This window comes from Peromyscus eremicus, chromosome 1, assembly GCF_949786415.1.
Source record: "Peromyscus eremicus chromosome 1, PerEre_H2_v1, whole genome shotgun sequence".
NCBI lineage: Eukaryota > Metazoa > Chordata > Mammalia > Rodentia > Cricetidae > Peromyscus > Peromyscus eremicus.
Genome location: NC_081416.1, coordinates 89667560 through 89680197, shown reverse-complemented (window position 1 = coordinate 89680197; position 12638 = coordinate 89667560). Strand labels below are relative to the sequence as shown.

The window sequence follows — 12638 nt, the reverse complement described above, 5'->3', positions numbered from 1 at the left end:
CAGTTAAGACTTGAAAACTCTCATCATGGTCTTCCTCTCCTGAGTTCTGCTATTGGCTTTTATAACATAGGGTTTCTCTGCTTAGGAGGGAGAAAGAAGGTAGGGGTAAAAATAAAAAAATAACCTTCAGGGGCCAGCAACATGGCTCAACGGGCAAAGGCATTTGCCACCAAACTTGACAATCTGAGTTAAATCCCCAGAACCCACCACATGGTGGAAGGTCACATTCAGCATCCAAAAGTTGCCCTCTGACCTCCACATACATGTCATGGCACATGTTTGCCCCCCATGCAATTAAGAAAAAATTTTAAAATGGGTTCCAGAAAAACAAACAAACAAACTTCAGGAACCTAAAACAGTAGGGTCATAAGTTCAGGGTCAAGTTGGGCTTCACAGAAAGTTCTGGATCCAGCAGAACTACATGATAAGAACTATATGGTTTTGTTGTCTCTCAACAACACAAACAAGTTTGGAAGCCCCAAATCTAGCCATCCTCTTCCTCCTGGATGTGACTGTTTCCCAGGGTTTTGCTTTTGATGATGATGTGTGACACAGGCTGGCATCTTGGTCCACGTTCTCTGTGTGACTGTATGGGGTTATTTCTTTTGAAAAGAATTCCCTGGAGGACAGAGCATTTGTTGAAAGGGTCTGACATCTGTCTGATGCCTTTGATGTCACTTGCCAAGATGATGTACAGTGACACCAGGAAGGACTTGACTGACCTGAACTTTTCCAACATCAAGTTTGTCATTAAAAGCAGGAGGGCCTAAAGTGTGCTTACAGCCCCCACAGTCCAACCTGGGGGTGACATAACAATCCTGGCTGGGAAAGCAAACCCTGATGTGACTCTGTCCTTCTGGGACAGTGCCATGTCAGTGGTCCAGTCCCAACCAGGAGTTGTTTTGTAGGTTGTCACTGTAGGTCAGAGTCAGTGGATAGTGTTTTCCAGAAATGAATTTTCTGGAAGACGGGCCTGCTGCTTGGTGTCACGTTGAGCCACTGCTGGCCATTAGGAGACATTGCCAGGATAAGGAACAGCCATGATAAGGAACAGTGCTAATGATGTTGAAGGACTGTCTGAATCATTTCCTTTCTTGGTGGCTTCTCCAAGCTTCTAGAGTCGTTTTTTTTTGTTTTGTTTTGTTTTGTGTTTTTTTGTTTTGTTTTGTTTTGTTTTGTTTTGTTTTGTTTTGATCTGGGGAAGACAAATGACACCCTGATAATAAGTCCAATGCAGGTGACATAGACATGTGCTACTCTGGATTCTCCCTTAAATGTCTCTGTAATGAAGAGCCCGAAGCTAGTAGGACAGGACAGGCAGGCAAAGAGCCTGACGGGTCTGCCCTTTATGAGACAGGAAGAGAGAGGGTTGGCATGCCCTGATTGCCTCTGTGCCAGGTACTTTCTCATAAGTTATAATAAAACATACCAGTCATTCCTGGCCACCTGCAGTGTTCCAGGGGCTCTGTCTACCCTTGTTATCTTTGGAAGTCTTCACAGGGTGTATGTCCACCTGGGAACTGCCATCCTTGTTTGAGGAGATGAAGAGCTTAAGGCTCAGTGGCCAGAGCGACCCCTACCCAAAGCCATAGTCAGTAAACAGGTAGCAGGGAAACAAAGTCACATTCGAATTCTAGTCTGCCTGACTCCATGAGCCTTGTATAAGTCAGTCTTTATCCCATCTACTGAGAAAGCTACAACCAGAAGGGCCTAGCCTTCAGCAGCATAAGTGGTTTAGTTTGTGCAAAGGTTAGCACCTATGGAAGACACTTGAGTTTGCCTGGGGATATTGACTCCACCCACCTTATCAGGCACCAGCAGCCAACCTTTCTGAGTGGTTCTCATGCCTTCTTCTAGGGAGGTTGGCCCTAGACAGAGGAAGAGACCCAGGGCTCCTTCCTGACTTGGTGTCTCTTGATTAAAGAAAAGTTTGTGAACAGCACTGGACAGGGGAAGAGGTGGCAATCCGGTATTCCCTGTCAGGTGGGGAGGGAGTGGGTGCAGATGAGAACAGGGCAAGGAGAGCTGATGTGAGCTCCAGGCTCACTCGGTGGTGCCGAAGTCCTCATGGGGAACCTCAAGTGGGAGCAGAGATACCATGTTGGAAATCTACCAATCATAGTGTCCAAGAAGGAACCCATGGGGCGTGGCCATAAATTTAGAGGGTTAGGGTTGGGGAGCAAAGATGGTGACTGGGGGAATTCCCTGATGCTTAGGGTGCAATAAGGAGACACTGAAGGGGGGTACTACTGTAACCTCAGTAGATGTCTATCTTGCCTAGAATCTGGAGAAAGGCTCTTTCTAATCTTGCATTTCAGCTGTACATGCCAAGAGCCTGGTTGCCATCCTCCACCTGCTGGTCGCTCTGTCTCAGTATTTCCGGGCACCAATCCGACTCCCAGACCATGTTTCCATCCAAGTGGTTGTGGTCCAGGTAAGAGGAATGCTCCCCTATATGCATGCACCTTGATTCACAGAGATTTGAGCTCTGCAACAGTCAAAGCATGTTGAATAGATGCTTAGAAGGACAGCCAGTGAGGACTAAGTAGACTTGGTTGTGCTTGTGCTGGGAGGCATCCAGCACCTGCTGCCTTATGCCTGGTAAACATGCAAAGAATAACAATGTGTGCTTGTGTGTAGTGTAGCTTTGTGTGGATTTGTGTCTGGGCTTTTCATAGTGCTGCTGGGAGAGTCTCTGTGCAACATATACCTGAAGGTACATAGTGTATACATTTGTGTAGCTGAAGATGTATAGTATACATGTTTGTGAGCTATGCAGACTTGAACAGGAAGAGAGGTGTTTGTATGTGTCATGCACATTCTCTGAAAGCTTTGGAAAATTATATTTTTGGTTAAGTGTTGTAAATGTATTGTGTGTGAAGGAATGTGTATTCAACAGTGTGTGTGTGTGTGTGTGTGTGTGTATGTGAGAAGAGTGTGTGTTCAAGCATATGTGTATGCATATGAGGAGTGTGTTGAAGCCTGTGTGTATACTCATGAGGAGTGTGTGTTCAAACATGTGTACATGTGAGGAATGTGTGTTCAAATGTATGTGTGTCCATGTGAGAAGTGTGATGTTCAAGCATATGTGTGTGCATGTGAAGAGTGTGTTCAAGCATATGTGTGTGCACATGAAGATTGTGTGTTCAAATGTGTATGTGTGCATATAAGGAGTGTGTGTTCAAGCATATGTGTATTCAAGGGTAAGTAAGAGTATGTGTGTGTGTTCAGTTGTGTGTGCAGGAATATATATATATCTGTATGTGAAAGGAAGTGTGGATGTGTTCAAGCATGGGGGTGGGTGAGAGTATGTTTATGTGTACGTTTGTGTGTAGAGAGGGAGTGTCGTGTATTCAAGGGTGTGTGGGTATGTGCTCATGCACACACAAGCATGCATGTTCATGCCCCTTGCTATTGCTTCTCAGTCCCCAAGCAAAGCCCAGCTGGGACCTCAGGCCGTCTCATCCAGACTGTTGGATGGAGTTTCCATTCACATATGGTCGTGTAATTCCCACAGTGAGGGTGCAATCTCTCTCCCCATAGCTAGCTCACTCTGCTCCTAACCCCATTAAATACTCAAATGCAATTTTATTTTCCAACTTCGTGCCCACTTAACAAAAGGTCATCATTGTGTTTGTTTGTCTCTGGGTTGGTTTTTTTGTTTGGTTTCCAAATAAATATGCAGTGAGAGGGTGTGCTCTGCATGAGGGTGTGCTCTGCATGAGGGTGTGCTCTGCATGCACACAGCCTCCTGAGTATCCAGGGCCATCCAGGGTTCTGCAACAGACACAGGAGACAGCTGTGCCATCGGTCAGTAAGAGAAAGCTTTCGGGCTGGTTAACTATGCCAGATCAGGTCGGACCTGTTCACAGGACAAAAAGGGCTTTGAGCTGAGCTTTTGGGTCAGACAGTAACTGGAGGGGAGCATTTGACAATGGTGCTCCTAAGCAACGATCACTCCTGCCCTAATGAGAAAGTCTTTCTTCCACACCTCCTGGCACTCGACTCTGCAAAGTATCATAAAGATATAATAGGAATAGGGTGCGTTGGTGCTGCCTTCAAGGAGACAAAGACGACACAGAGGGGGCAGAGGGCTGTCCTTGACAGGGCCGAGCTGTGTGGTTCAGACCCTTAAGTGTGGCTGATAGACGGGTACTCAGAATCCTTGTCATTGAGCTCTTTGCCTTTATTGCCTTTGTGGCCAGCCCAGAGCATCCCGGAACAACTGTCCTCCTAAGGAACCCAGACCATCTCCATTTGTTATCCTTACCAGCCAAAAGCACACAAGTTTTGAAATGCTGCCACAGGGAAGGAAGGGATGGATGATGGAGCACAGAGGTTTTGAAGTCTGTTAAACTGCTTTGGGATATGCAACCCAAAGCCATAAAAGGCACAACACCAAGAGTCTGATAATAACTGGCCTTTCAGGGGTGACTGGCAGCTCAGTGCAGTTGGCTCAGTTGTGAATGGTGTACCCCTCTGCCTCAGGGTGCCAACGGTGGATGAGACTGTATCGGGTGCTAGGAAAACTCTTCTCAATTTTCCTCTGAACCTAAAACACTCTAACAAAGGTAAAAACAAACAAACACACAAAACAAAAACCTGACCTCTCTCTACAGTTAATTCTGGAGTGCTTTGGTGACTAGCCAGCAAAGGCACCTCAAAGTCTTTAATTCTTTTACAACTCTACATACAATCATTCAGTTCCCACATGGCTCTGCTGTTGCTAGGAGAGAGAGTTCTAGGTAAGCGGGCCGTTCACATCTTCAGTGGCCACTGTGCCTTCTAGTTCTTTGTCCATTTATTGAATATTTTAGTCATCCTTCTGAACAGGTAAGATGAACAGTTCTCTAAGAAAAACAACAAAACTTACCTGTTGCTTTACTACAGACAAAAAGGAAAACAAAAAAAGATTTGAGCAGCAGAGTCTGTGGGAGACTGGTATTTTGAAACAGTGGTCCCTGCAAACTGACATCTCAGACCTTATTTTGAGCTCAATTATCAGCCATCAAAGGCAGTTGTTGGTTTAATTTCTGCTGCAGAGACTTTTGTTAGGGTGAGGACATGGAAAAAGGGTTATGGAGTGTACGTGTGGGGCGTGTGTGTGTGTGTGTGTGTGTGTGTGTGTGTGTGTGTGTGTGTGTTAGGGTTTACAGGGTGATTAGCTTTATCAAGAGAATAAGCTCAGAAGCAGAACTCAGAACTGGCAAGAAATACCTGGTGTGATAGTACACAACTGTACCAGCACCTGGAAGCCTGAGGCAGGAGGATTGCTGCGAGTTTGAGGCTAGTCTAGACTATGTAATAAATTCCAGGTCAACCTGGGCTACATAGTGAAGCCCTGTTTTAGGGGTTTGGCTTTGTTTTGTTTGTTTTTCGAGACAGTGTTTGGAAAACCTGTGTAGCCCTGGCTGTCCTGGAACTCACTTTGTAGAACAGACTGGCCTTGAACTCATAGAGATCTGCTTGCCTCTGCCTCCCAAATGCTAGGGTTAAAGGCGTGTGCCACCATCACCTGGCTGAGGCCCTGTTTTAAAACAAAAACAATAAGGAAAACAAACCTTGCAGAAAGTGAGCTACAAAGCTGTGTGGCTATCCCTCCAGGGATAATTAGAGATAGGAGCTTCAAGGACTGCCAGCGAGGCTCCATAACATCCACTTCCTTCCCTTAGGTATGAACTGGGAAGTGAGAGTTTCTGTCTAATGGTGGGCTTCCAACACTAGACAAGGATTCCATGAGCCCCATGTGGAAATCAGACATGTTTCACACTAATTTTGGACAACTCCTGATTTCTCCTCTCTGGTCCCTTTCCACACCCATTTCCTGTTACTTCCTCTTCCACCCTGATTGTCCCTTCCTCCTCTAGTCAGAGACTCTTGACTCTATCCAGTTTGCCTTTCCTTCTGAGAAAGGGTTCGCCAGGAAGCTAGTGTCTGTGGCTATTGAAAACATGAGTGGATGTTTCTAGAAGTTTGGGGAGACTCCAGAGGCATGTTAGCTGATCTCCTGAACTCAGAGGTCCCTTCTTTGTTTGATGAGGGAGGAGGGTGGATTGAGACAAGGTTTAACTATATAGCCCAGGCTAGACTCAAACTCTCAGTCCTCTTGCCTTAGCCTCTAGTGTGCTGGGATTAGAGGTGAGCGCCACCACACCCTAGCTCAGAGGCCCCTTCTTAGCATTAATTTGGGCTTTAGGACAGTGACTTTGCTCTGCCAGCCTTTTTTGGTGCCCAGACTGCCCTGCAAGGGTACAGAGGGACCTGGTAGAGTGAGTTTTCTCCTGGAGTCTATCTAAAGGTCATAGGGAACCCTTGTGCTCCTTCAAAGACCCCATGCTCAATTCTCCAGCCACCCTCCAGGAGAGCTGCTCAGGAACCAATGGCAGCCACCTGCCCCTAGAGTGACCGTTTCCCAATGTTCCCTCTTCTTGGAAAGCATGTCTGACCACCTACCTGGAAGTCCACAAAGTACTGGGCTATATGAGTCCTTGTCTTTGAAAAGTGCATAGGGAGAAGAAGAAGAGAAGGAGGAAGAAGTTGGCTGGACGAGGCCCAAAGTGGTTGCTTTGCCCAGAGTGAGCCTAAGTAGTGAGTGTGCTGCTCACTCACAGTCCCCAGGCCAGTGTAAGTGGAGCCTGCTGGAGCTAGAGGAACCTGAGACTGTCACCCTTCAACTCAGCACAACTGTGCCAGTGATTCACTCTGTAGATCAGTGCTGCTCTCAACCTTGGTTCTAGAAGCTTCTCTCTGCGGTGGATAGCAGTCAACGCAGAGATTCATAACTGCTGATCAGAGTGCTGAGAATAGGTGACCGCTGAGTGCTCAGCCCTAAATGAAACACCTATACCAGTCCCCTCAAGGCTCACGGAGTATCACCAAAAAGCAGGCAAAAAGAAAAGGGCCAGAGGATGAGGATGAGTGCTGTGAAATCCTGGCTTCTGGGCTTGACGTGGCCATCGCACTCATGAACCCTTGTGGCAACTCTGTTTGCCTGCACAAGACCAAGCCAGTCAGCAAGCTTGAATAGGACACGGGGGCTTATAAGGCTCCATCCTTCACTAAGGAACCACTGACCACTGGTGACTGCTAAGAGATGGGGAGTCATTTTCTTTTGGGGCCCGTGACCTCTGGTAGGTTTCCCATGTTCCCATGGATGGCCCCACACCCATGTGTGTGCAGGCAATAGTAATGGGCTCAGTGGGATACACATATAAGCATGAAGCTGGGAGTAGGAAGATGAGAGGGTCGGGGGGGGGGGGGTTGGGGGGGGTGGATGTGATCAAGATAGTGTATACAACATGTTGTATATATGTGTAAAACTATCAAAGAATACGTTAAAATACTCCAAAAATTAAAAGAGCTCCATGGTTATTGCATAAAAAGCAAAACAAAGCACACGTCGCCTTTGCCTCTGTCTGAATTCTCCAGGCTGCCCTGCACACCTCCATCCAGCCCCATGGCTCTGCTGTACACGGTGGCCTCCCTGCAGGGCCCCAGCTGGAGGCAGACACACCCAGGCAGCATTTCCACTGGGTTTGCTGTGCCTCGCTCCCCGAGGCAAACAGCTGGCTTCCACCAGAAATCTTCAGTAAAGAGAGGCAGGCTTCACCCTCCAGGAATCAGCCTACTTGTCTGGACTGAGCACCAGTTGCAGTTGGTCATGATGGTGCAGCCAGGTGCCCTCAGATCACTCACTGCATTTCCCCTTCTCGAATCTTCTCATCTCTTGACCCTCTTATAAAAATGCCCATAACTGTCTCCATGTCAGGAATACCAAGCGATGTCTCCGTGTGGCTAAAGCCTGTGTCGTTCTCTTCTCTTCTTCCTTTCAGAAACGAGAAGGGATCCTCCAGTCCCGACAAATCCAAGAGGAAATAACTGGTAACACAGAGTATGTCAACACCATTGTTGCCAGCGAGTCTGTAATGGAACACAGATGTTTCTCTGAAATTCACCCATTTGCTGATATTTAGTTTTCATTTATTGGGATTGCAGGAGGGATTAAGCTGCAGCCGATGATTATAGCTTAGCCTTCAAAACATGCCTCTTGCTGCTTAAGGTACAGCCCTGGGTGGGGAAACGGGGAGAGAGGAATTAGCCATGATTGAAAATTCTAATTTTGTGGCACTCCAGGAAAAGAAAGTATACCCCCCAAAAAGCTAACCAGCATGAAATCGTCATGTGGTAAACACGGGGCCAATCTGAATTGTTAATCTTCAAAAGGATGACTTTTTTTCTTCCTTCTTAAGTCTGATTTATTTGGTCATGTGCCATGACCCAGAAAACCCTCTCTACCTGGCAGATGTCTTGGGTTTGGGTTTGGGTTTGTTATCCTATTTATTTTTAGAAATTTGAAGATGAAGAAATACAAAAGGTTTGCCGTGAGAGTGGGGAGATGGTTCAGCTGGCAAAGTGCTTGCCACGCAAACATGTATGAGGGCCTGAGTTCGGATCCCCAGCACCTGTAAAAAGCCAGACATGGCTGTGTGCACCTGTTATCCCAGCGCTGGGGAAGCAGATACAGAGCTCCGGGACCCACTGGCCGGCCAGCCAAATCAGCAAGCTCCAGGTTCAGTGAGAGACCCTGTCTCAAAACTACGGTGGGATATACTGGATATTGGTCTCTGGTCTCCACTTACGTATTCTCCAACCATGATTGACAGGAGTCCATAATGCAAATGATTTCAAAAAGGCCTGGGAGTGGCCAGAGGTAGAGAGTGGCCCCTCCCCAGGATGCCTGCCATATGACATGTGGAGACCCCATCATGAAACTTCCCCATCACTCCCAGGTCTCAGCCTAGTCGCCAATAGTCACATGGCTTGCAAGATACCAAATGTCTTTGACATGGCTTTGAGGACTAAGAGGCAAAACCATCTCAGGTCCAGCTTCACTATCCCCTCCCATCAGGGCTACTCTGTGCCCGCTGCTTCATCTGCTGGAAAAGAGAACAGACCAAAGAAAGGAGTGGCCTGGGAGACACTGCTGGCTCTATGGGGGTGGGGAGGGGAGGTTTAAGATTCTAAAACATCCTTTGCAGTTGTGTGTTATGCTTCCTATGGTCTCCCTTTCTCTGCCACAAAAAAAGTAAGCATGCATGAAGGCCTCCTAACAGCAGCCCAGTACAGTTTGTGCAGCCCTTTGCTATATACTGCTGCAGCAGAGACTGCCCCCACCCCCACCCCAGGGCGATGAAGGAAATCGCAGGATAGTCTGTCTAGCTGGCATCTCCAGCTTCACCATTCTGTGTAGGCAAACCACACACAGATGGGCATTTAGTGGGGATTAGGTGTGCAAATGAATGACGCACATCCTCAAATTCTTAAGAACCAGACTCGTACTGAGAAAAGCATGGGTACCAACGAGATGGCTCAGCAGATAACGGGGCTTGCTCCCAAGCCTGAGTTCAGTTCCCCAGCACCCACATGGTAGAAGGAAATAACCAGTTCCTGAAAGTTGTGCTCTAACTTACACACACACACACACACACACACACACACACACACACACACAAAGTGCAATAAACTTTTTTTTAATGTTTAGGATATTTACTATGCACTAGAAATTACAGTAAAGTCTTTCTAGATGCTAAATGCTCAGAGCACCCATTATTTTCATTTTAGAAATTAAGAGATCCAGAGACCAGAGAGGTTCGAGGGCCTTCCTGGAGTCACACAGTGTCTAAAAAGGGTGGAAGGAAGGGCCTCAGGAGAACTTAGTCTAAGACCATGTGACCTGTCACCTGTCTCTGGTGCTTATGCTCTTAAAGCATGACTGCTGCTCTGCCTATGAGTGAGGTTTCAGTCCCTATCCTCTCTGAGACACTGTCCTGGAGCAATGGCAGGTGTCACTTGGAGGCATCACAGGATAACCAGGAGCAAGACAAAGCCCACCTCCAGGCAGGCGGCCACAGGACCTAGACAGTGAAACCCCTTCGCTGGTCACTCGGCTCTCCTGGCTGAGCATCTTCAGCCTCTGCTCCTCGTGTAGCCCAAGCTAGCCCCAAACTCAAACCTACTATATAACTGAATTCCTTCTCCTTTTCTTCCAGAGCCCTTTCCGGAAGACATGGTGAGTGTTGTGCGCTTGTCTGGCTCTGGTGGCCTCATTGAAGCCAGTTGATTCTGCCTTCTGATCTGTCTGCCCCCACTTGGGGACACGCTGGCCAATCACGGAGGGACAGCTTAGTGGCATGCAGGACACTTACTCATCAACACAGATCTGGCCCCAGCAGAGCAGATTACCCTGTGCCTGGCATGGAAGTTTAGGAGGAGATTGAACACACTTGGGAGATAGTCCCCTGCCTCGCTCCCTCTTAGTCCCCATCACAGCTCCCATCTCCCAGAACTTCAGGCTTGGGTGTAGAATCTTCAAGAGTCAGAAATCTCACACACACACACACACACACACACACACACACACACACACACACACGTGCATGCGCACACACTTGCTTCCTAGCAGTCTTAGCTTTGCCCGTCAGTGTCAAGTGGAAAAGGCTGGCCTTGGGTCACAGATGCTCCCCAGCCCAGCTTGCTTCTGGAAACTTTCCCCACCCCTACCTCCACACCCTTCCACTAGGTCACCTCTGGTTCTGGGAATCTGGCACCACAGCAAGAAGTATCCCTGCCAGGAGCATGGCTTGGCTATGTGCTGTCTGCCTGATTCTTAATGATCTCATGAAATATTTTGATTATGCTAAAACTGCATTGGGAGAGCATTGTTGTAGTCTATAGAATACATGTCGCTCATACATATCACACACCCTGGGGAAGGCTTATCTTTCATATGATGTTTTATAGAAGGGGAAACTGAGGCACAGAGGGGTTGGCAGACTTGGAACCCCCAGAAAGAGACTCTTGTTCTATCTTGGAAAGCACTGGACCCTTGTGCCCTCACCTCTGCCCCTACCAGGATAATTGTCATGAAAATTAGCCAAAACAATTTGCTATTTGGCTAACAAATGACCAGAGAATGTTAGAAACACTTTAGAACTGTGACTACACTGGAATATGGTGAGATAGAAGTGAAGAGAAAGGACCAAGCCCAGGTCAGCCTGCTTAGAAATATGTGTCACCTGGTGGACACACAGAGACAGGGACCTTGGGATGAGAATCAACCAGAGATTCCCTATGGTAGCCGACCACATGGCTTCCAGCAGCCCTGCTCTGCACTGCATTGTGTGTGTTTCCCTGTTTCAGAACGTGATGCCTTTGACACACTGTTTGACCATGCACCAGACAAGCTCAACGTGGTCAAGAAGGTAGGCCTATGGTATCTGGGGGCAGCAAGGGCTAGGACCCCACAGTGCATGAAGAAATGCCAGCTTTCACCTGGGGTGTCTGGACATCTTTTCCCTCTCGATCACTGGTTGGTCATCCAGGGCCCTTGTGCTCCCAGCAGGATACCTGCCCTGTCTTCCCACCCACACTGACTTCAGCTTTCTCTGCTCCTCATACGGAATTCTTCAACTCCCTGGGCACAGGATATAGTACCAAAGCAGGGATCGACAAGAGGGACCCAGACGGTCATTTTGCCTCCTGCCTGCTTCTTAATTCCATTCTCCCACCCTGACCCCAGATCAGATACTCCACCTGTCATCCTGTCTCCAGGGCTCCCTGTCCTTTTCAGCCATGTGGGCTACCTAACTAAGAGCCTCTTCCCAGGGCCCCAGGGCCCTTTCACACATAAAGACCTCCATGTGAGTGCCTCTGCACTTCTCTTTTAGACGCTCATCACATTCGTGAACAAGCATCTGAATAAACTGAACTTGGAGGTCACAGAACTGGAGACACAGGTGAGTGACAGTTCCAGGGACCCAAAGCTTTCCAGACAGAGGGATGGGATGTGAGATGTGAGCTGCTCAGAGATGTGACTAGGTGGGATTATTTCCCCAGCTCCTTTTAGAGAAGTTGCAGGAAAGAATTCTGTCTGTTCTACATGTGACACACAGCACTTGGCCACGCTCACTCTCCACCTCTGAATGGCTCCCTCGTGTCTCTTCAGAACGAGTCCACTGTCCTGGGTCACCACTGTCCGCTGATTAGATGCAGGCAGTTTTAGCATCGGTCCCCTGTATTCATCTGTTTAGAGGGGAATTATGAAGTGATGTTGGCTGGTTTCGAGCAACTAAGATGGGCCTGTCACATGGTTAAAGGACAGTCACTCTGCTTTCCCCTGCCCATCCCCTCAGCCCCTTTTAACACAGCCTTTAACACTCATCCCTTCTTGGAAGGACATCGGTGGGCTTTTGTCATTGTTTTAGTCTTTGATAATTTCATTTGTTTGTATAATATATTTAGATCATGTCCACCCCTACTCCCTCTTCCCAGCTCCTCCCAGACACCCCCACCCTTCTCCTAACTTTATGTCCTCCTCTTCTATAACCTACTGAGTCCAAGTAGAGCTGTCCATGTGCACATGGGTATAGGGCTGTCCACTGGCTCAGAGGCAGCCTACCCAAGAGCCACACCTCTGAAGAAAACTGACTCTTCTCCCACCAGCCATCAACTGCCAATAGCTCCTCAGCCAGTGCTGGGCATCCTGAACCCTTTCCTCCACCCAGGCTGGGCATCCTGAGCCCCTTCCTCCACCCAGGCTGGCATTGGTGATCTTGCAAAGTACCAAGCAAATGGTTTGT

The 12638-nt window shown here is 48.0% G+C and overlaps 1 protein-coding gene across 2 annotated transcripts in view; it reads left to right on the top strand.

Moving 5' to 3' along the window:
- Positions 1-12638, top strand: part of Parva (parvin alpha) — a 155123-nt gene that overhangs the window by 129979 nt on the left and 12506 nt on the right. For both annotated transcript variants that reach the window (XM_059268737.1, XM_059268746.1), the window contains exons 6-10: positions 2319-2434; positions 7833-7891; positions 10050-10069; positions 11200-11261; positions 11727-11795. In XM_059268737.1, the coding sequence (XP_059124720.1) occupies positions 2319-2434; positions 7833-7891; positions 10050-10069; positions 11200-11261; positions 11727-11795 (326 nt within the window). The remainder of the gene's footprint in view (positions 1-2318; positions 2435-7832; positions 7892-10049; positions 10070-11199; positions 11262-11726; positions 11796-12638) is intronic.